Here is a 24,151-nt window from a genome sequence, read left to right as displayed (position 1 = left end):
TGGCGCCTGCCCCTTGGGAGTTCCTGGCACACACAGGGCTGAAGTTTGTCACTTCACAGTCCCCAGCTCTGTCTAGCTTTTGCTCTGCCCTAAGACATAGGGAGGTCCTCAAGGGCGGGTGCGGTCCAGTGGTGAGGAATTTCCCTGGAAACGGGAAGTTCAAGATGTGTCAGTGTGGGATCCCAGCCTGAGGAGTAAGTGGCTGAGCACAGGCAAGAGGCACCCCTGGCCGCCCTCTCCTGCTCTCTCTCCCCCCACAGCTCCCCTGGCTGTCTCATGCAGCAGAGGCTTCACATGGTGACAGAATCATCCTGCAGGTGACCTCAGTTCTCCCAAGGTAACAATAAAACTATCGTGAATTGAATGAAATGAATGTGTGTCATGTTCCAGGCATTGCACTGTCTTACATGGATTATCTTATTTAATCTCTCAGCGAGCCTGTGTTATCAGAATTATTACTCTACCTATTTACAGATGATGACACTGAGACTTATGATGATGAAGTGCTTGTCCTAGGATCCCACTGGTAGTACGTGGCAGAGACAGGGCTCAAAGTTATGATTTGGGACAGAGAATGTCCAGAGAATCGATGAGACAAATTTTTAGAAATTGGACCTTCCCAGATAATTTAGGGATACATGGTTGCTATACTTGATACTTTGGTAGGAAAACACACACACACACACACACACACACACACACACACACCAAAAACAAACCAGCAGTGGCTTTAGAGTCAAAATTTTCACTACCAGTTATGATTTTGGCCAAGAAACTTGACCATTCTGAGCCTTGGTCTCCATCTCTACAAAATAGGTACAATAATCCTTGTATAGAACTGCTGTAATGAATTCAAATGCAGCATTTTTTCTAAACTTGGAAAACTCCAAGCTCCTTACTGCCTCAGGGCCTTTGCATGTGCTGTAACCTATGCCTGGAACCCTCAGCCCCAGATGTTCACATACTGGTTTGTTTTTGTCATCTTGGTCTCAGGTCTTTCTTTAGACCAGGCTTCCCTGACTAACCCATTACCCTTAGCAGCATCGTTCTTGTTTTTAAGATCTGAAATTATCTTGCTAATTTATTTGTTTTGTTTATGGCCTATCCTCCCTCTCCAACTGCCCAGGATGTAAGTTTCTTGAGCACTAGGATCTCTGTAGGGTTTAAGGACCCATTCCCAATGCTCAAAGCAGCACCTGGCCAAATCAGAGGTTCCTAAATATTTATGAATGAGTGCATGATCATGCTTTAAAAACGCATTATTTTCTAGTTTATTATTTTCTGTCACAGGCTTCACTAAGCTAAAGGCAGTAAATGTGGGTTAATGAGGGCTTGAGAGAGGGCTTTGGGCCTGGCCCATGCCCAGCCCTGAAGCTCCCAGGCTGCATGGAGCCATGCTTGGGCTTCCGGCTGCTCCAGGATAAAGGTCAACCCTTTTGCTGGAACATGAGGTTCTGTACCATCTGGGCCTGCCTGCCTCTGGCCTCATCTCCTTGGGTTCTCCAACCTATACTCCATGTCCAGGCCAGACCAAACAACTCAAAGTGCCTACTGGAGAACACAGGCTGCTTCATGTCACTGTACCTTTATAGACACTACTCCTTCTACCTGTAACACTCTGCACCCTGGCTCTACCGGGCTAGCTCCTCTCAGACTTGAAGATTAGCCTCCTCAGAGGAGCCCTCCCTGACTCCTCTGGCCACATCCAGTCCCCAACTTTCCAGGGCACTGTCATGATTTTTTGTTGTTGTTGTTTTACAGTCTCTCAAGTAGCCTAGAGATTTCTTGAGGGCAGTGACCAGGTTTGGCACCCCCAGGATGAAGCACGGTGTCTGGTGCATACAGTAGGTGATTAATAAAAATGCCCCAGCACAGCTTTTAGACTTTGGGTCCCCAGGAATTAACAGAAGTCCTGGAGCACACAGTAGGTGCTCATTAAGTACCCAGTGAATGCATGAACCTCAGCAATCTGACATTGGCAGAAGCTGGGGGCACGGTGAGGCACGCAGGTGGGGAGTAGGAATGGAAGATGCATCCTTGGAAACAAGTCGGTGTCAGAGGGGGCCCCAGGACACTTCCCAGGAAAATGAACATGTAAACAGCAGAAAAAAAAACACACACACACGGATGGATGGAGGCATATAAACAGGGCTCTCAGCGAGCAAAGACAGAGAAGGATGAAAGAGGAAGAACTGGACTCAGAGGGGACAGAATGTGCCCATGAGAGCTGCAGAAGACAGGAAGCCAGAGACTGGAACAGGCTGACTCGCTACAGGATGTCTGGTGCCCTTGCTTCAGCCTCCGGGGGTAGATAAGGGTGGTGTGGGCAGTGTGGTGCTGTGGTCCCTTCCTAGGGTGGGAGGGCTGGGTGAAAGGCCACAGGTCACGAGATTTTGGGACATCTTAGGAAACTCTTCCTCTCTTAGCTCAGAAGAGGCCCTGTGTTATGAAACACAGCACCCAAGATATCACAGCCACAAACCTAGCTTCTTGCCCTTGGGTGAGCAACTTAGTGTTTCTTGCCTCAGTTTTCCCATCAGGAAAGTGAGTACTGTTCTCCTGGAGAGGAACGTTAGGGTCATACTGAGTTAGGACATGTAAGTGAAATGCACATGGCCTGATACAAAGGCCAGGGACTGACATTAACGGTAGTGATTTCTCCCAAAGTCCTGCTGTGCCCAGGTCCTAAGAGAGGCTGTGCCTTCATGTCACTGAGTACCACAGATAGACCCAAGTTCAGAGACTCAGCCTCTGGTTTTTTGATTTGATGCCGGATCAATACAGCAAGGCAAAGTTAATTCCCGCTGAGAGGGTGAGTGGCTGCAGGCATGCCAGCTGGCTGAGAGACAACTGAGGATGCCTTGGCCAGCAAGCCCGACCATTGAGCTCCACCACTGACTGAGTGTTCTCCGGGGCCTCTATGTTTCAGCCTGTCAAATGGGCTGAAGACAGTTTTCTGGCTATCAGATTATACCTCGAGGCATGCATGCACTCCAAGGAGGCAGCGTTCCTGGAATCATTTGAGGAAGAAGGGAAGAAGACCCTGAGGCCTGAGAAATGGAGGACTTACAATTTAAGTACCTGATCTGAGCAATCTGGCAGATTATTTAGAAAGGCTGGCACTGATAGTAGAGTTTAATGTGCATCCCAGCTCTGTCACTTCTCTGAGCCTCAGTTTCCTTAAGTGACAAAGGAGGCTAACAACAGCATCCACCTCCCAGAGTCGTGAATAATAAATGAGCTTGTGTGTACAAAGGCCTGAGCCCAACACTTGGTCCCTGGTAGCAATTGATATTAGCTATTATTGTGAATAATAATGTCACAAGCTCCCGGGGGAGGAAGGCCAGATCACTCTCTGAACACTGAAGCCGCTTTGAGGAGGTTAAGCTGGTCATGACTCAGAAAAATCATTAAGTCACCAAGTGTCAAATTCCATCTTGCAGCTTCCATTAGGATTGTGTGATTCCTAGAGGGGAAGGGGGTGTGATTCTTCCCCCCCCCCCCAGACATGGCCCCATGTCTGCCATGTTCTCTGGGACTGATGGGGGAGGATCACGGACTAACAGGTCTGCCAAGCTTTGGGGGAGGCAACATAAATAGAGCCTTCAGCTCACTTGTCCAGCCAGGCTCAAGAATATTTCTAAAGTACTTGGGGAAACAAGAGTGTCAAGGATGGACCTCATGGGCCCAGAGAACCAGCAGACCCAAATTGGAGGGTCCATGACCTTGGAGGCTGTTGCAGGGCTGGGTGATGAGAGAGAGAAAGGGAACTGGGGTTTTTTATCTTTTGGAATCCAACTTTTCTCCTCCCACCCCACACTCCCACAAGAGTTTGGAACCCAAGGACTGACTGGGGGGTGGTGCAGGGCCCAGGTGGGAGGTGGGCAGATGAGAGCAGGGGTGATTGCCTGACAGCAGGATGCCACAGCTGAAGAAGGAAGTATAAATATACAGCGGCCAGTGTAGGACTGGACAGAGGCCATATGAAACACACGGTACATTCCGGCCCCAGCGTAACAAACTGTACCAGCCTTTTGGAGAGTTGGGAGCACTGTGAAGGGGAGGGAAGAGAGCAGAGGTTCCTTCGAGGTTGGCCCTGCCTCCTCCTCCCCCACTTCTCCCACAGCTCGGGCACCGCAGGGAAAGTCCCGATGTTCCTTTTGCAACCACAGGAAACCTACTATCCCTGCTCACACTCTGTACCCAGTGTTCCTCTCAGCAGCTCCAGACTGGGAGGGAGCAGTGAGTGGGGGAGAGAGAGGGGGTTGGGGGGAGGGCAGTGTAGGCAGCCACAGCAGCCCAGGTACCATGAGGGAAATGGCAAGCATGGCTTGGGCACTAACAGAGCTTTGCAGGGGAGGTACAGATGGCAGTGAGGTGCAGGGAAGGAAGTGCCTTGCCCAAGATCACACAGCCAGTCGTTCACCAGGGTGGGACCAGAGTGCATCCAGAGCTGGGCAGTGCCGGGCAGCTCTCTTGGGTGTACTGTGCAGGCGTGGCAGGCCAGGGAACAGGCAGTGCCCGGGAACTGAGGGTGGGGAGCCCAGATCCAAGGCTGCCTCTACGCTCTGGTTAGCTCTGGGCAGGTCTGGCTTGGGCACCATCCCCTCCACTCCTTCCAAACCTACCCTCCTCCTCCACCTAAATATTAGAGATAATGCATGTAAAGAGGCTAGCATGGAGGCTGCTTGGTGGTGATGTCAACCAGAATGAGTCACCACACCTCCTCTCTCCTCCTCCACACACACAGCTCAAGGCCTAGAACCTCCTGGGATCTTTCTCCCATATCACCACCTCCTTCCTGAGTCCCTATAACTCAACGTTTGGTACTCACCACCTGCTGGCTTGGGTTATTATTTAACCTCATGAGCTGTCTGTTTGTCTCTTCAACTGGTCTGCAAACTGCCCAAGGGCAGGAAATCATTTCAATACACCCAACTTTTACTGAACATCAAATCCAGTGCCAAGCTGGGCCTGTGGGGGATGAGCTCAAGTGATGGGGGAGGCCTCAAAGAGGCAGACTTTGTTTCTGCCTCAAGGACTTTTTAATCTGGTTAGAAGAGCTGGATTAGTAAACAGATCACTAGAATATGAGACAGGCCACACGCTGTGCTGCGAGAAAGGTACAGACTGAATGTGCTGGGCATTCAGAGGGGAGAGGAATCAGATTTGGCTGGCGCTGTTTCAAGCAGGCTTTTAAGAGTTGGAGCTTAAGAGATGGGTATGCGGAGGATGGGCACCCCTGGCAGGAGAAATGGCACAGCACACTGTGGAGGTTGCAAGGTGGGAGATGAAAGGACTTCAGCAATTGTGTCTTCAACTTTCTAATGACATCCTTAGCAGGACCCAACAGAGCCTTCCATGTGGTAGGTGCTCAGTAGATAAGTTCTTTGTCCCCTCCTTGGTTTGGAAGCAGTGGAACCTTCAGGAACTGCACTCAGTGACGTCTTTCTGTAGACGGATGGGTAAAGAGAAAACGTGGTTCTGAATAAATCCGGGTTTGGGGCTGGAACAAAGGGAGGGGTCAGGCTCCAGTTTGGGGTCGTCTTCTCCACCCTGCAGTCCACTGCTCGGCCCTTCGTACTCCTGGCGTCTGGCCAGGGGTTTCCCAAGCTATCCCCGAGGGCTGGGCTCCGTTGGCCAGCCCCTGGGAATCCCTGGAGCCTCCAGGATGGTGCGAGGCGCCGTTGGGGAAGGGGGTCCGGGGCGCGAGGCGGAGGCTCCTCCGGGGGAGTCGCTCGAATAGGCCCCCTCCAGCGGGCTTCCGTTGTCACGTGACTGCATCCCGGGTCTTCCAAGTGTGGGGCTGGCGCGCTCGGCGATCCTCCTCCAGCCCGGACCGTGCGCTTCTGGGGCTCAGGTGGCGGCCGGGGTGGCTGCTTCTCCCTCGAGGAGCTACGAACACCTGCACCCCTCCCAACTGTGCTCGGGTCCCGCACACGCCCGGGATTCCACTGCGGGGCTCGGGTGGGGGATGGAGACGTCTGGGTGCTGGGAGCCCGGAGCCCGGGCTAGAGGCGGCGAGGAACCCCCGGCCCCCGGCCGGGCGCGCGTCTCCGGGGCTCGGCCCCCGCCCCGGCCGCCCCTGGCCGGGCCCCAGCGCGCGCTCTCAGGCTGCGGCGGCGGGGAGGCTGCGCGCCGAGCGCAAGCCGCGAGCACAAACAGGGCGAGGAGGCTGGTGTGAGCGCCTGGGCCCGGTGCCAGCGCGCCGGGGCTGGAACACAATGTCCCGAGCGGGCGGGCGAGCGGGGAGCGAGAACAGCCTGACTCAGCAGCTGGGTAAGTGGGTGTGCTCGCTCACCAGATCAACCGCTCTTGCAGCCTGCGGTCAGCGACGACCCGACTCTCGGAGGCTCCCTCGAGCGGGGGGGGGGGGGGGGGGGGGGGGGGGGCGGGCGCATGGCCGGCCCCGGGCTCCCGCCCCTGCCTGCCGCGCGGGACCTCCACGTGGCGCGTTTGCGCATCCCTCTGCCCTCTCGCCCTGCGTTCCGGTGTCTCACGGCCCCCAGCCCGGCGGAGCAGGCTCGCCCCCCCATCCCCACGGGGAGGGGCGCTCTCCGCCTGCCCCCCGCCAGGTGTGGCCTGGCCTGCAGCTTCTGTGTACAAGTCCCAGTTTTCCCCAAAGCCCACCATCCTGGGAGGCCTCCGGAGGTCTTGGTGTGTGGGATGTAACTCATCGCTGCAGATGGAGGTAGAAATCTGTTCTGGGGTGGTGAGGCGCTGCAGGAAAAGGATGCTGAGAGAAGTGGGATATAGGGCAAGAAGAACTCCCCCACCTCTGTCCCCGGCTGACCCAGAGTTTAGAGGCTCTTCCTGTCCCCTCCCCTCAAAACCACCAGGCCCCTGAAGATTTCCTCAGAGGGAGGGAGAAGCAGGTGGGGAGGTGCTTTGAAGCCTGAGACCTTGCTTCTCTGCCTTACCCACCCTCCCACCCAAAGCCACAACAAAGACTCATGAATCCTGCCATCCAGCCACAAAGCTGCTCCTTCCTCCTCTGTGCCTGCTGTCCTGGTGGGGCCACTATGAGGATGACAGCCCAGGGCAGGGAGCTCAGATGGCAGCCCAGAACAGGACTTTTCCTGGAGGCGGAGACCTGTCCCACACCCTAGCCTCCTGGGGTGTCTGCAAGGTGCCCCAGGGGACACGCTGTGCCTGGAGTGTGCCAGGGCTGGCAGGGAGGGGCTCAGTCCTCTGCTGAGTTCCAGGAAAGGCCCTGGCAGCCAGCATAGGTCTGAGCTCCAGGGCCTTGGAGGGTGGGGCTGGGGGAGGGACCCCAGGCAGCTGAAGTGCCTCACCTGGGCCCCATGCCCCTGGGCCATCTGATGGCATCTTTGGCACCCTCTGAGGAGATGGATGCCAATGCAGGCCTGGGCCATGGATCCCCTTCCCACACATACAGTCCTATTTCCCACAAATGTGCTCACCCAGCCAGTGTTCACCGAATGTCCCAACCAGAAGGTAACTTAACTGTCATCAACTCCAAGCTTCTATCTGATGAATGAAATCTGTCTGTGGTATCCCAGGTCAGTAATTGTTCTGAAGCTGTCTGCATATCTATTGTGACAGGGACACTCTGACAAGGCAGCCCACTGCCCTTCTGGACTCCCCTGACTCCAAGTCCAGTCACCTACAGAACATCTGCCCTCACATGACCTGGAAGTGACTGAACTTGTCCTCCTGTCTCACACCAGCTCTTCCCCACTGCCCACTGTGACTCTCCCATCCCCCACACTCACCGGGAAGATGGGTTAATTTTTAACTATTTTCTCTCCTTCGCCATCCAGTATCTGACCCACTACCAAATTCCTCCCTTTGTTGCTTTTATTACAAGATGTATTGTTCTTTATTTTTCTCATTCACCTCTTCCTCTCTATCCCCATAGGTTCCACCTTTGGCTCAAATTCCCACAGCCTCTGCCACACTGTCCTTTCTGACCTATGTTTTTCCTTTGTCCTACATAGGTTTTTCCTGGATAGTTTTTCTCAGATGCTGTTTATTGTGTATGCTTTAAGCTTCAGACTCCTCAACCAGGTGTACTGGGTATACCGACTTCTAACCTGTGTGTTCCCTATGAAGGGACCTGGGCTCATTCGTGGTGTGCCTAGATCACAGAGCCTAGCCCTGGGCCTGGTACATAGCAGAAGGGCAGCAAATGTTAGTCAAGGGATCAACCCACTTGATGTGCTGTTTTCTCATTTTTCTCTCTCGACTCAGTCTCCCCATTCCCATAGAGCCTGTTGGTTCCTGGTACTCGGGGCTCAGGCCCTTTTGTTTTGAAGAATGACTTTTTTAATCTACCAAATCTTCAGAGTCGGGTGGGGAAGGGAGAAGCTGATACTCAAGTTAACATCAATGAATCTGTGCCAAATGCCAACTGCAGAGACCCTGAGTGCAGAGTGGAATGAGTGCAGCTGCCTGTTGGGAATCTCTGCTTCCCTAAGACACATAAAACCACTGAGGAGGGTGGAAGGCTAAAAGGTGAGTTGGGCACAGCTGGTGACTGTGGGTTTACAGAGGGATCTTTTCACAATTGGGAGATTCCAGCTTGCCTAGCTCTGGTCCCTGATGTCCTTAGATTGTTCTCTTTCTTGGCACTGCATTTCATACACACACACACACACACACACACACACACGCTCTCTCTCTCTCTCTCTCCTGGTGATCTTGGCCTCAGCACTTCAAAATACCTCCTGCAGGAAGGCTCTGATAATGTCCACCCAACTTTGATCATTTGGTCAACTTCTCTCTGAGCCTTATGATCTCCCTTCAATCTCTAATCTATTTTATTGCTTAGTTATGTCCTGTAATTTTTTCAGCTCCATAGATTATAAGCTCCTTTATGTCAGGGATAGTTATCTTTCATTTATTTATTTAATAGAATCTACTTATTTTGAGAAGGAAGCGTGGGATAGGACACTGCAACTCTGGAGGCTGTATAAACCTGGATCTGGATTCCAATACTTAGCTGTTTGGCCTTGGGCAAGTCTCTCAACCTCTCTGAACCTGTTTGTTCATCTGTCGAAGTTGCTGGTGATACTTGCAGAATGAGGGGCAAAGGTCAGAGAGACTACAAAGGGCCAAGAAAGTGCCTTTGCATAGTGATCAGACGATGGCTCGTCTTCTTCCTTGGTTTGGTTGGAATTCTTCCCCGCATTGGGGGACAGAGTTCCTTAACTAGCCGCCCCCCCCCCCAACACTTGAGCATGAAAAAGGACACTATTAATCATTACACCGGTTCTACAGACGTGGCCCGGGGCGCAAGGCCATGCTACCCTAACTCACAATAACGAGTGAGGACAGGGTTCGGATCCCGAGCCACCAGAACCCCGCGCCTAAGCAGGGAGCCGAGCAGAGCTCAAGCTCAATGAACGTTTGTTGAATGAACTGAGCCGATCCTTCCTCAGTTCTCGCAGCAGCAGCAGCAGCAGCGAGTGAAGCAGCAGATTGAAAAGCCCGCCCCCGCCGCCTCCCCACCCCCACCCCGCCCCCGCCCGGAGCCCGGAGCCCGGAGCCCGGAGCCCGGAGCCTGGAGCCTCCTTTCTCTAAGATCTCTCCTCCTGCCCGGTTCCCCGCCCTTCGTTGCCGTGGAAACAGTGACGTAGGCGCGAGGGGCGTGGCCTCTCCATCCTCTCCGGGAGCCCCTGGCCCCTTCCTCCCCGACCAGGGGAGCGGATGAGGCTGGGGTCCTGGACCCTACCGCCCAACTCCGGCCCGGCCACCCCCGCGGGCCCGTGGTTCGCTCGGGGGCGGCCAGCCCACCGCCAGCCCACCCGGCGCCAGTGAACTAGCGGGGTCCGGAGAACGCCGGCCTCGGCCCCCGGGATCCCTCTCCATCCCTTCCCCGCCGACGGGCCAAGGGATCCCGCCCTAGCCGGGCAGCCTGGGGGGCAGTCGGGAGGGGTGGGAGCCCGGGGGGCGCCGCGGAGCCGCGGAGCACGGGAGGGAAGGGGTTAAACTAGGTGCCGGCGCCGGGCGCGGCGGGAGTGGGGGAAGGGAGCGAAGGGAAAGTGAGAGCGGGGGCGGGGGGGCGGGGGGACGGGAGCGAAAGAACATCCTGTGCCCGCCGCCGGATGCGCGCCTGGGGAGGAGGTAGTCCGGAGGGGGGCTGCGGGGGGGCCGGGGCGGGGAAAGGCGCGGCCTCCGCCCCCCTCCCCGGCCCTCCTCCTCTGGGGGCGCCGCTCCCGGCGCTGTCGCCGCGTTTCTCGCGGTGCCCGCGCTTTGTCTGGAGTAACGAGCTGCCGTGAGGCCCCCGATCCGGTGCCTGGGCCGGGGTAAGCGCCAGCTGGGGCGGGGACGGTCCCGGCGAGTGTGGGGTCCGCGGCGGGGCAGGGCGGCACCCCCAGCGTCTCGCCTCCCCATCTCTGGCTTCCTGACGCGGGTGGGGGGCAGCTCGCACATGGGCTTTGCCCCCTGTTCACCGAGAGTCACAACATACGTTCTCTCATTCAGTCTGACAGCAGCACTTCCTGGTAGTAGGTAAGTTTCCGTAGACCCGTATTCCGGAGGAGGAAACTGAGGCCCGGGTTATGGAGTTTGCCCAAACCCAAGCCCATGGGTCTGCAGTGAGCTTTTCATTATAGAGTAGGCTGGTTCGCCTTGGCTTCCCCTGTCCATACAAGCTCCGGTCCTCTCCAGAGCCACCCACGGAAATGGTCTAACACTGTGTCTTGCACAGTAGCCCCTCCAAGAGCTTTTCTAATTAACTAGGCTGAAACACTCATTACCAGAGCCCAGTAGTTTGGGGTTTCGTAGGTGGGGAATGGGCTGGGGGGAATAGCACTTCTGGTTTAAGTATTTGGGGGGACGGCTTCAAAGAGTGCTCCAGAGTTGTTCCAGGCAATTAAATGGGTTAGGGGAGTTGAGGTTGATTAGCCCGAAGAAGAGCAGGGTGAGAGGGGTAGAGGGGATGAATACTGTGTCTTAGAGGTGTCATTCAGGCCCACCATCTGTGTGCTCACTGCCTTCCCACACCCAACATTTTGGTCCAGGTGAAACCTGCTTGTAATAGTAATGATTACAGTTGACATTTGATGGGTACTTCATCTTCACAAGCAACCCCATGCAGACATTACTATTCCCATTTTACAGGGAGGGAAGTCAGCTACAAAGAGAGCACAAAGCTAAGTCAGTGACTGAACTAGTTTCGAACCCTGGCAGTCTGGCCAGAGCCCACACTCCTTCACTAAGCGAAACTGCACCTACCATGATGGGAATATCGGCTTTGAAAGTAGAAAGCCAGTGCAGATGACAGAGAGGTGTGTGCTAGGGCAGCCCACGTCTTTTTGCCCTGGTAAGGACAGGTAAGAAACTTGGGGGCTAGCAGTGTGTACATGGAATCTCAGATCTCTCTCATCAGTGGTTCCAGATCTTTGGATTTGACAGAAGAGAAAAAGCAAGAAAACAACAACCAAGTCCTTACAAAGTTGCAGCTTTAATTCATGTACCCTGAGAACATTCAGAACACAACTACCATCTGTTACCACCATTATTTCATAAGGGCAAGTGGATTTTAATTCTCAAAGTAAGAAAGACCTCATCTGAATCAAAATCAGCTATTCCCAAGAATGGATAGTCATTGGCTTTACACCAACAAATGGACATTCCTCTGTGTGTGTGTGTGTGTGTGTGTTTCTCATTGTGCTGTGGATTAGTGAAACTGTCACTCTGGGGATGGCCTCTGCCTCTTAATCCCTCTGCTTCATTTCAAAGCAGAACCAAAAGTGGGCTTTAGGTGTAGTAGGAAGGAGTCAGGTTAAAGCCAAGAAGGAACTTTTCTTCTTTGGAAGTCCTTAAAGAACAGGGGAGCACTGCATTTGCTTAGGAAATGAGGGTTGCAGAATCAAGTCCATGGACTGGAGAAGCCAGGAGCTCTGGGTCCTCCCCAGAACTTTGTACTGAAGGGCCTCTCCTCAGATCCACTAGGGTAGCCTTGGAAACTAAAGCAGTCCCATCCGGCAGCCATTTCCTGCCTGAAGTTCATGGGGCATGACAGATGGTTCCATGGCAGCAGGGAGGCCTCCAGGGGCCTCTGTCACCCCTCAGCAGAGTCCATGTAGTCACCCACCTTGGAGCTTGGTAAAGTGCTACGAATGACCCTTGAGGAGGGCTGAGGACAGAAAACAGGAAGGGAAGAGAACAGCCACCTGGGAGTGTTGCCTACAGTCTGGTGTATGATGGGTGCAGGCTCCGAGCAGACAGGCCTGGCTGGCTGCAGCAGCCTTGGGAATGCTATTTCTCTCCCTGTTTCCTGAAAGCCCAAGTGTAGAGCAGGACCTAAAACTTTCCAATGGGAGCTCAAAGCCCTATTCTAGTACATGCTCAGTGCTGGCTCTGGGCCTGAGCCTGTCTTGGAGCTTATCCCCTCCCTTTTCTGTCCCAGGAGGTGAGGCCAGAGGGTAAGGGGACAAGTGGGGAAGGGTCTGGTCTCACTTGCCCCATCTTATTGGTGAACATCAAATCCCCCAAAGTTGGACTCTCATGTTTCTGGGATGGTGGCATTTTCTGTCTCCACGGGAGGCCTCAAGCCTCATCTTCTCTTATAGGAATGGGGTGGGGCAGGGTGCTGGGCACTGGACCATGCTACTCCGATATAGGCCCCATCATGTAAAGGTACAAACCTACCCAGTTTTATTCCTGGAGTTCTAGAGTGGTAATTCTGGATCCCCTCAGATTGCAAGTGCACAGACTGACCTAGGCCAAGGCAGTCCATCCCTTTCTTCTCCAGTGTCACACTGCTTAAATGGGCCTGGAGCCCCTGTAACCAAATCCTCTTGTCACTGTTGTGCACTCAAGTCCTCAAAGAATGACAGATGTGATGATTTGAGCACCTACTAAGTGCAGGACTCTCCCAAGTGTTGGAGATGCAGGGAGAGAGAGCTGCCTTCAAGAGTTTCTAGACATGGGATCCCTGGGTGGCGCAGCGGTTTGGCACCTGCCTTTGGCCCAGGGCGCGATCCTGGAGACCCGGGATCGAATCCCACGTCGGGCTCCCAGTGCATGGAGCCTGCTTCTCCCTCTGCCTGTGTCTCTGCCTCTATCTCTCTGTGACTATCATAAATAAAAAAAATTAAAAAAAAAAAAAGAACTGGAATGTGCCAATGAACGTCCCAGTTAAGTGTTTAAAAAAAAAAAAAAAAAAAGAGTTTCTAGACAGACCAGTAGATACTACCCCACTACAGGGGAACTACAGTTTCTGAAAGATGATGGGTTTGCCTGAGGACTGCAACACTTTATAAAGTGCTCCCCTTGATGGAAGGGAGCCCTGCCTGTAGAAACATCTCGAGATCCCGCAGTGAATCCATGGTGAAGAAATAAAAGATAGGAGGCCAGAGAGTGAGAGACCAGCCTTGCTGGTACCTAATGGGCACATCCCAAATGCCCCTCCCAGAAACTTCCAAAGGAACCAGCCCAGAAGTTGGGCCTCTGCTGCCCTCTAATGGAGGAAAGCAGCCTCTGGAGCAGCCTGCTGGGGCCCCACCAACCTGATCCCCTAAAGAAGAGGGGATGTGGTGGACCTTCCTGCCTTCAGACTTTTTACTCCCCTACAGTCTTGAGATTGATTTCCTACAGCCTCTGAAGCTGAACCCTCCCTCCTCCCAAGCACTCCTGGCAGCCCCGTTTTCCTATACCCACTCTCTGTCCTGTTTCCCCAGTTTCCTTTGTTGCCCAGGGTTCTGATTCTGGCACCCTGGTTCCTGGCCCTGCCAGAGTTCTAGTTCCAGAAGGCCCTTACCAGGTGCCTTGGGCCTAGCTCCCACCCGGGTGCGAGGCAGCACTGAAGACATGGGCATGAGCATCCCCCGGTGCCTGGGGCATCTGGACATCCGCAAGGGTGTCGTGGGCTTGGCCACAGGTGCTGGGTTCGTCTATCTGCTCTACAAGGCCATCAGGGCGGGTATAAAATGCCAGCCGCCGCTCTGCACTGCCTCACCCATCTGCATCGCCCGTGAGTGTACGGGCCCTGGGGAGAGGGCTCTGCCCCAGGAGGCACCGGCTCTCGAGGCTTCCAGTGTGGGAGGGCCCAAAGGTGACTCCTCCAGGTTCCTCTCTCCCCCTTCCTTCCTCTTCTCCATCTTCCTCAAACCCATCCTCGAGATGCTAGCTCAGAGGCCCCAGGTAGTAGATGGAACTCAAGTGACTCCTCAGGGTTCATCTGGCGGGTCTCCAAATTCTACCTTCACTCCAGCTGCCAGGATGCTACTGCTTGGAAACTTGGCGTTAGCAATTCTACCTAAGGGAAAATTGGGCTACCTGGATGCACAGAGCCTCCTCTAGTCCACACGACAACTTTGTGCAAAGTAGAAAAAGGCACCCTTCTGCAAGGCTCTTGATTGCCATCTGTTGGGATATCCCTGCCATGTACCGATTATGACAAGATGCCATATAGGACTGCTGTAGGCCAGAACATTGTTATAGTAAATATACAAAACCAGGACATGTATGATCTGAATGACACATCATTAGATGTAGTACCCTCGTGCAGTACACGCAGCTCAGCTGTATCTGGTGGTCCTGCATAGAGCAAGAAGGCCTCTTCAGAAAAGGCAAGGCAACCTTGTCCCCAGGTCCCTCTCCCCCTCTTCCCAACCCCATTCTTTGATCACATCTGAGTCCACAGCCTGAACTGGGCTGGGGTGGCTGTCTAGGCCTGGCAGTCGAACGAGAGCGGCACGGGCGGGACTCAGGTGAGCTCCGGAGGCTCCTCAACTCTTTGGAGTGCAAACAGGATGAGTACGCCAAGAGCATGATCCTGCACAGTATCACGCGCTGTGTGTACTTGCTGGAGGCTGAGGTGAGGGAAAGAAAGCAGAAGGTCCCTCCCAGCCAGCCTGGCCCCTGGGGGCTACAGCTGATCCCCACCCCACCCCCCTTGGTTGGCCAGACTTGTGCCCTGGGACCTGTCTTTCTGGCAGATGGCGGGAGGGGTTTGCTGAGGGCCCTTGGTGACATGGGGGGCAGGCAGAGAGCCCAGGACACCTGCTTCTCCCCGCCTCTTCTGTCTCTCCTGGCACACTCTAGGCCTCTGCTTGTACTAATGATGATATCAGGTTGGTGGGCTCCATGCTGGATGACAACGACAACAGTGTCAAAATCCAAGCTCTGAACACACTTAAAGCTTTCTCTGGCATCAGAAAATTCAGGCTTAAAATCCAGGTGAGTCAGAGGCAAGTGGTGGGATGGAGAACACAGAATATCTGTAGTCCATGGGCTCTTTAATGAGCATTGGATAATTGGTCATGTTCCAGAAGTTGTTTGGGTCTGAGTTTGTAATCCAGAAATATGCTTTTCCTTGTAATTAAGTAAGACCCTCCTCAAGGGCCATAAATCTTTGAATCTCATGCTGAAACTGAGCAGGGATGCTTGGAGCCCCAAACAGCAGAAAGCACTGAGATTCTTTCTGGTACCAGCTAATTCAACGACACCAATAGGGTGTGCTACAGTTAGACTTAATTCTGACGCTGTCTACCTGGGGTTAGTGCAGACCCCACAGGTAAAGGGCTCAGTCCCACAAGATTGCCCCCCCCCCTCCACTTCACAAGCCAGTACATTTCACATGCCAGTACTTCCTCCTCTGGTTTCATAATTCACTAGAATGACTTACAGAACTCAGGAAAACGCTTTACTTACATTTACCAGTTTATTATAAAAGATGCAATTGAGCAAGTCAAATGGAAGAGACCTATATGGCAAAGTATGGGGGGGAAGTGTGCAGAGCTTCTGTGTCTTCTCTAGGCATGCCACCTTGTTAGCATCTTAACCTGTTCACCAGCCTTGGAAGTTCTCTGAGCCCTGTTCTTTAGGGGTACTTCTGGAGGTTTCTTTATGTAGGAGTGATTGATCGATCATTGGTCATTGGTGAGTGAACTCAATCTCTAACCCCTCCCTTCCTTCTCCAACCTCCTAATTGTAGCTTGGCCTTTCAGGCCACTAGCTCCCCTCCTCATCCAGAAGCTGTCTACCACCCACCTTGAGTCACCTAATCAGCATAAGCTCTGGGATAGCTGAGAGGAGCTTGTTACCAATAACAAAAGGTCCTTCTATCCAGCAATTGCAAGGATTTTTTTTTTTAAAGATTTTATTTATTTTAGAGAGAGCGTGCACATGAGGAGGGGCAGAAGGAGAAGAGGCAAAGAATCTCAAGCAGGCTCTGTGCTGAGCATGGAGCCCAACACAGGGCTACAACACAGGACTCAATCTCATTCGAGACCAGAGCTGAAACCAAGAGTCGGATGCCCAACTGACTGCCACCCAGGCGCCCAGCAAATGCAAAGATTTTAGATTTTAGGAGCTCTGTGCCTAGAACCGGGGACAAAGATCAGATATATTATACCCCGCCCCCCCCCCATGCTGTGATGGTCTGATGCTGGTGGCTGGGCCCCTGATGCCTTCACTACTACCATGTAGAGAAAATATAAGCCACAAACTGTTCCCCCGCTTATCTGTTTCCACACCCATCTTTCCTGGCTGATGCTGTAAAAAAATGGCTTTCTTCCTGTCTATGGTCAACATCAGTCTCAGTCCTGGATCCCATTCCCTTCTGTAATGGCCTCTCCTTAATTAGTTTCTTCGTCTCATATGGCCTTCCCCTACTCCTTTCCAGTAGTATTCAACATGCTGTAATCCTTCCAATCTTAAAAAAACAAACAAACAAACAAACAAAAAAACCTCCTCTTCCTTGACTTCCAAATTTCTCTCTAGCAAATGGTTTCTTCTGAATCAAAAAATAAGTAAAATATTGAAAACTTACAAACATTTTATATGTGTGCAATAGAGAGAACTATAAAGCAAAACACACGGCTGAGAAATAGAACACGACCAATAGGTAAGATGCTCCAGATGCCCCTCCCCAATCTGATCTCTTCCCCAAACAGATGCAATTATTTCCTGCATTTTGTGCATCAATTCCTTGATTTTTTTGTATGGTTTGCTATATATGCAGGTATCAAATTCTAGCAAGGCAAGGCAGATAATAAATGAATAGGCAAAATGTAGTTTGGGATGTTTTTAAGCTTCATGTATCTGGAAGTATGTAGTTTGTATGCTGTGGTTTGCCTTTCCCCCCAACATCGAAAGATTCACCTTTATTTGTGTGGATAGCTTGGTTTCCTTGTTTTCCACTGCTGTATAGTGTTCTCTCATTCATGAATATCCTGCAATTTTATTTATCCATTTGCCCATCGGTAGGTATTAAAATGGTTTCCACGTTGTGCCATGAGTGTTTTTGTATAAATCTCCCTTGAGAATATAGGAAGCTTTTTCTAGGACCTATATACAGGAGTGGAATGACTAGGTGAAAAGGTATGCCCAACTTTTCAAAAAGGGTTGTATCAATTTACACCCTCTACCTTGAGTGTTCCCATTGCTTTGTAGTTCCTCCCCAAAACTTGGTATTTTCATTTAAATTTTTTGTATCAAACTTTTTTGGAGAGGGGCACCTGGCTGCCTCAGTCAGTAGAGCATGTGCTCTTGATCTCAGAGTCATGAGTTCAAGCCCCATGTTGAGCATGAAGCCTACTTGAAAGAAAGAAAGAAAGAAAGAAAGAAAGAAAGAAAGAAAGAAAGAAAGAAAGAAAAAAGAAAACACCTCTTTTTTGGAAAAAAAAAAAAAAGGTCTCTAGGTCTTCACTTGCTGGCCACCTTTATTTGGCCCCCTGAGTTTTCCTAAGTCTGTAATTCTCAAGCATATCAGAATTGCTTGCAGAGCTGGTTTTTCACAAGCCTCCCCGGAAATTCTGATGCAGCTGGCTTGGGTAACACTTTGCCCGGGGTATTGTGGGGACCTGATCCCTCTTCTCTCCGGGTAAAAGCAGCCACTCCCTAGCCTCAGTTTTCATCTAGATGTGCTTTCCTGCATCTCTGTCCATAGCCTGGGAACTCCCCCAAACCCCTAGACCCAGCCAGCTGCTCCACTGAGACATCCTAGTGGCTCCCTAACCCAGCCTGTCCAAAATGGGCCTTGCCCTCATTCCCTAAGTAAGACCATTCTGTCCAGAGGGATCTGATCCCATCAACCCTCTGCTTGGTATTCCTCAAGACTCATCATGAAGAGCATGATCCTCCACCTCCTTGCCCCAGTCCTAGCCATTCACAGTGTATGTTTCATGCTCTCCTACTTGCTGGCCCTTGCACCTGCTGTTCGTTCTGCCTTAAACACTACCCCAGAGTAACTCTTACCTGTCCTTCAGGTCTTAGTGGACAACAAGGGGTTGGGGCAGGGAGAAACTGGTACTAATGGGAATGCTGTGATCCTCATTCTAGGATTCTTGCCTTCCTCTTACATGGTTCACGGAAGTGTAGCATGTGGAGTTATCTGTCTTTGGTAATATCTCTCAGTCCAGGGACGCCTGGATGGCTCAGGGATTGCGCCTCTGCCTTAGGCTCAGGGTGTGATCCCAGGATTGAGACCTACATCGGGCTCCCTGTGAGGAGCCTGGTTCTTCGTCTGTGTCTCTGTGCCTCTCTGTGTGTCTCTCATGAATAAATAAATAAAACCTTAAAAAAAAATCTCTCAGTCTAAGCATCTTGCATCTCAGAAGCCAAGATCCTTTTGTTCATTAAACAGATGTATATTGAGCGCTAACTTTGTGTTTAGGCGTTGGACATGCAGCAGTGAGCAGAGCAGGAAAGATCCTCGTCCCAGTGAGACATATTCTAGAAGGGCAAGGCAAGCAATATATAAATTAGTGAAATATATAATATGTTTCATGTAACAAGTGCGGCAGAAGAAGGGTGATAAAGAAGCTGGTAAGGGGGTGATGGTACAGTTTCAAAGAAAATCTTCGGGACTTAGAGCTTGATGAACAGTTCTTAGAAATAACACCGAAAGTGTGATCTATAAGAGGAAAAAATGGATACATTGGACTTCATCAAAACTAAAAACATTTGCCCTGGGGGGTACTCTGTTACGAGGATGAAAAGACAAGCTGCAGACAGGAAGGAAATACTTGCAAAGCACATAGCTGACTAAGGACTCCTATGTAGATCATATAGAATTCTCAAAACTCAGTCTTTTAAAAATTCCAATTAGAAAATGGGCAAAAGACTTGGAGATATTGCACTGAAGAAGATCTAGGAGTTGCAAATAAGCCCATGAAAATATGTTTAACATCAGTAGGCACTAGGGAAATGCAAATTAACACCACAATGAGATATCACTATACACCTATTAGGTAGTCCAAACTCAAAATCTGTGACAACACCAAATACTGGTGAAAATAGAGAGGAATGGGCTTTCTCATATGTTGCTGGTGGGAATATACAATGGTACAGCACCCACTCTGGAAAATAGTTTGGCAATTTCTTTAAAAAACAAACCATCAGGGCACCTAGGTGGCTCAGTTGGTTGAAAGTCCAACTCTTAATCTCAACTCTGGCCTTGATCTCAAGGTCATGAGTTCAAGCCCTGCGTTGCGCTCCACGCTGGGTACAGAGACTACTGAAAAACAAACAAAAAATAAGTGATACATTTACTCAGTAGTTGCACTCCTATGCATTTATCCTAGAGAAATGAAAATATCTGCACAAAAACCTATACACAATTATTTGTATGCACGTCATTTGCCATAGAACTGGAAACAACCCAAATGCCTCTCAACCCGTAAATGGTTATAAACTGTGGTAATCTGTACCATGGAACACTCCTCAGAAATAAAGGGGAGTAATCTATTGATACAACAGCTTGGATCTCAAAGGCATTATACTAAGTGAAAAATCAATCTCAGAAGGTCACAAAGTATGATTCAATGTATGCAACATTCTCAAAGTGACAAAATTATAGAGATGGAAAACAGTTGCATGGTTATCGATGGTTAGGGCTGGTTTGGGTGGGGAGGGGTAAATATGACTATAAATATGACTATAATGGAGTCCCACAAGGGAGATGGGAAAACTATGATGGAATAATCTGTCAATAGCAGTGGTGGTTACATGAAACTACATATGTAATAAAATGAGGAATTCGAATTTGTACCAATCCTGATTTCCTAGGTTTGATATTGTTTATAATTACGTAAGGTGTAACCATTGAGGGCAACTGGGTGAAGAGCACACAGGATGTCTCTGGGCTACTTTTGGCAACTTCCTGAGAGTTATCATGTTCAAAAATAAAAAGTTACAAAATAAAAAGTGTTGCATGTGACAGTGCTGTGGAGAAGAATGAAATAAAGATTGAGGGTAAGGAAGGCTAGGGTGGGAATGGTTGCAGTCTTAAAGAAGTGAGTGGTTAGGGAAGGCCTCACAGAGAAGGTGACATTAAAGAAAAGTCTTGGAGGTGTAAGAGAGTGAGCTTTGACTATCTGGAGGGAGAGCATTCTAAGTAGAGAAAACAGCTTGCGCAAAAACAAGGTAAGTGTGTACTTGGCATGCTCAAAGAATGGCTAAGAGTCCATTATGGCAACCATGGGAGCAAAGAGGAGAAGAGGAGATGAGGTCAAAGAAATTGTGGAGGGAGCGAGGCAGAATATATTGGACCTTGTAAGCCACTGTAAGGGCTTTATCTCTTATGCTGAATGAACTAGGGACCTGAGCAGAAGAGTGACATGTCTAATATGTCTGTTGTCCTAAAAGTAGATTTAGGGGGAGAGGATGGAAGCAGGGAGACAGGAAGCTATTGCAGAAATCCAAGTGAGAAATGATGGTGGCATGGAACACGTTGGTAGAAGCAGCTTGACTGTTGATAGATTTTGAAGGTAGAGCTAACAATTTTCTGAAGGATTCAAAAAGCAATGTGAGGAAAAACAAAGTAGTTAAAGAGGACCACAGATTTTTGACCTGAGTAACTGCAAGGGAGGTGCAACCCAAAGCAGAGACAGAGAAATTGGTGGAAAAAACCAGTTTGGGTGCTGAGTATGTGTTAACTCTGAGAGGTCTATTAAGCATTCTGAGAAGGGGCACCTGGCTGGCTTAGTCGGTGGAGTGTGTGAGTCTTGATCTCGGAGTTGTGAGTTTGGCCCCACGTTGGCATAGAAATAAAATCTTGGGGAAAAAAAGCGTTCTGGGGAAGGAGTGGAATTGGCACCTGAATATATGAATCTGGAGTTCAGGGAGAGGTCTGGGCTGGAGTCGGGAAGTTGAAAGGCATTAGCATCAACAATATTTTTAAAACTGTGAGTCTGGATGATATCACTGAGGGAGTGATCAAGATAGAGAAGAAAAGGTTGGGCAGAAGAACCAGGAAAGAAGTCTGTGGGGGAGAAGCCCAGGGCAGAAAGGGGATAGGCATGGCCAACCAGGTCAAGTCAAGTTGAGAGTGTAAGTTAGAGGGAATTGTCTACAGGGCTTGGGCGCAAGCAGGGAAGAGTGGCTGGCATAGTGTTGGGGAATCACTACATAAAAGCAGTTCCTTTTCCCCTCATCTGCTCCACCCCCAGGAACACTCCATCAAGGTACTGGAACTGATCTCCACCATCTGGGATTCGGAGCTGCACATTGCAGGCCTCAGACTTCTCAACAGCCTCTCACTGCCCGACTATGTACATCCACAGCTGCGACGGGTGATGCCTGCCTTGATGGAGATCCTGCAGTCAGACTATATCCTGGCACAGGTGCCTGAGGACCATAGCCCATGCCCTGCCCTCCTTGACCAGCCCTGGCACAGCACCTAGAGGGAGGGAGAGGGAGAGAGATTTGTGCTTTCCCTGCTGAGGCCCACATTCATCTGCCTTCTCATGCTTTACTATTTCTTTTATTCAGGTGCAAGCTATACGATTGCTGAGCTACTTGGCACAGAAAAACGACCTTCTCTATGATATTCTCAACTGCCAGGTGAGAAAGGAACTGAAGAAGTGTTAATAGATACCAACTCAGGTATTGGGGAAGGAAGAATCATGGATTTCCCTAGGCAGACTTAGCCTTAACAAGATCATTTTATTTCTCTTCTGGCTTTTGTACTGTGTATATTAAAAACTATCTCCTCTTCCATTCTCTGAATAGAATGAGAATTTGTTTTATTGAGAGAGGGATTCTCCTTTAAGGGGCTTTCTGAACATTGAGAGCCAGGTATCCAGTGACAAAACAAAAGGAAATATAGGTGTTTTCATATTAGAGAAAAATTACTTATAACAAAAACCATTATTAGGAATAAAGAGGGTCACTACATAATAGTGGTTCAGAGGCCAAAGGAACTCTAAACTTACGTGAACCTAATAACATAACCTCAAATTTATATGGCAAAACTTGATAGAATTACAAGGAAATTTTTTTCTCTTTTTTCAGTTTTAGTGAGGTATAATAGACTAAATTGTAAAATATTTAAAGTGTATATAGTGATGATTTGATATATACATATACATTGTGAAAGGATTCTCACCATCTAGTTGATTAACACATCCACCACTTAACATATTTATCTTTTTGTATGTGTGAAAACATTTAAGTTCTACTCTTTTAGCAAATTTCAGTCATATAGTACAGTGTTATTAACTATAATCACCATGTTTTACATTACATTTATAGGCTTTTTTTTTTTTTTAAGAGAGAGGACACACACATGGCAAGGGAAGGGGCAAAGGGAGAAGGAGAGAGAATCTCTCTAGCATGGTGCCCAACACAGGGCTTAATCTCACAACCCTAAAATCATGACCTGAGCTGAAATCAAGAGTCAGATGCTCAACTGACTGAGCCACCCAGGTACCCCCAGATCTTATTCATCTTATAGCTGAAAGTTTATATACCTTTGTACCAATGTCTCCCTATTTCTTCTACACCACTAGCTCCTAACAACCACTTTTCTTCTCTGTTTTTGAGTATGACTTTTTTTCTTTAAATTCCACCAATAAGTGATACCATGCAGTATTTGTTTTTCTCTGTCTACTTATCTGACTTAGCATAATGTCCTCAAACTTCATTCATGTTGTCACAAACAGCAGGATTTCCTTCTTTCTCATGGCTGAATAATTATAAGGAAAAATTGACACATCTACCATCACAATGGAAGATTTAGGAGGTTTGTTTTTTCAGCAATTAATAGATAAAAATCTAAAACCAGTAAGGGTATATTTGCTGTGAATACCATAAATAAGCTTGAGCTATTAGACACACCTAGAACATTTTACAATTAATAAGTGTATATTCCTCTCAAGCACACACAATATTTATAAAAATTAGCCACATGCAAAGCTTTAAAGTTTGACTCAACAGATTTCTCAGAATCAATATTATGATCATATCTCTCATGTTTTATGACCATTGTGCAATTATGTTAGTGATAATGAAAGGAAAACTAAAAAATTCCTATACAGTTGAATCTGAAACTTAGGTATACTGGAGAATTGAAGCAAGAGGAAAATTGAAGAACTTCAGAACTTGTCTTGGATTTCTTTGCCATTGTCTCTCTACGCCCGTTATAGGTGCATTCCAACTTCCTGAACCTGTTTCAGACCACACAGCCAGGGAGTCTGCTGTTCGAGGTACTGGTGTTTGCTGAGCGGCTAAGTGAGGGCCGGAATTCACCCCACTACCGTGCTGTGAAGTGGCATTACAATGAACAATCTCTGCATGAAGCTCTTTTTGGGGATGAGTCACGACTGGCAGACCGGCTGCTTGCCCTGGTCATCCACCCTGAGGAGGAGGTTCAGATCCAGGCCTGCAAGGTCATAGTCAGCCTGCAGTGCTCCCAGGATGTGGGAGTCCGGCCCTCCTCCTGCCGACCCAGTCATTCCTACTTCAATAGCGGGGAATAAAGTTAAGGAGAGCCAATAAATGACTATGGGAGAAAAGCTTGAAGGGCACTTTCTATCTGAGGCCGTCCAGGGGCTGGGTGTGGTTTTATCCGGCACGATCCCTTCTCCGGGTGTGAGGGAACTGGTGCATCTCTGAAACACGTCCCCACTGCCCTGTTTAGGGGACAGATTCCCTTCTTCTCTTGCTGCTTTTCAAATTTGAGTGTGGAGCCAATGCTGTAGGGGAGTTTCAGAGAGAAGGCATGTTTAGGGACTGAGGCCAAAGGTAATCAACAGGAGATAGTATTGCATGGATTCCTAGGGTGGGCTAGGCTGTGCTGCAGTAACAAACAACCTCCAAATCTTAGTGGCTTAAAAAAATGACAGGGTTGTTTCTTTGTCATCCTACATGCCCCTAGCAGGTCAGCTGGGGGGGGGGGGGGTGTAGGGGCAGCTGTCTTTTCCAAATCATCTTCTCTCAGTGACCAAGGCTG

The 24,151-nt window shown here is 49.9% G+C and overlaps 1 protein-coding gene across 1 annotated transcript; it reads left to right on the top strand.

Moving 5' to 3' along the window:
• The first annotated feature begins 12,986 nt into the window (after window positions 1-12,986).
• ARMC12 (armadillo repeat containing 12) lies at window positions 12,987-23,714 on the top strand. The gene is made up of 6 exons (XM_041722131.1): window positions 12,987-14,026; window positions 14,646-14,791; window positions 15,019-15,153; window positions 21,369-21,542; window positions 21,691-21,762; window positions 23,346-23,714. The coding sequence occupies exons 1-6, from the start codon at window positions 13,783-13,785 to the stop codon at window positions 23,676-23,678; spliced, it is 1,104 nt and encodes a 367-aa protein (XP_041578065.1). The 5' UTR covers window positions 12,987-13,782; the 3' UTR covers window positions 23,679-23,714.
• Window positions 23,715-24,151: the final 437 nt, after the last annotated feature.

This window comes from Vulpes lagopus, chromosome 1, assembly GCF_018345385.1.
Source record: "Vulpes lagopus strain Blue_001 chromosome 1, ASM1834538v1, whole genome shotgun sequence".
NCBI lineage: Eukaryota > Metazoa > Chordata > Mammalia > Carnivora > Canidae > Vulpes > Vulpes lagopus.
Note: the sequence above shows the minus strand (reverse complement) of the source record. Positions and strands in the feature narration are given on the sequence as shown.

Excerpts from the sequence above, each read along its gene's own strand:
- ARMC12 (XM_041722131.1), top strand. The coding sequence starts at position 13,783 with ATGGGCATGAGCATCCCCCGGTGCCTGGGGCATCTGGACATCCGCAAG. Across the intron at positions 14,027-14,645 it reads CAGTGTGGGAGGGCCCAAAG|GCCTGGCAGTCGAACGAGAG; the intron begins GTGACTCCTCCA and ends GTGGCTGTCTAG. Across the intron at positions 21,763-23,345 it reads ATGATATTCTCAACTGCCAG|GTGCATTCCAACTTCCTGAA; the intron begins GTGAGAAAGGAA and ends CGCCCGTTATAG.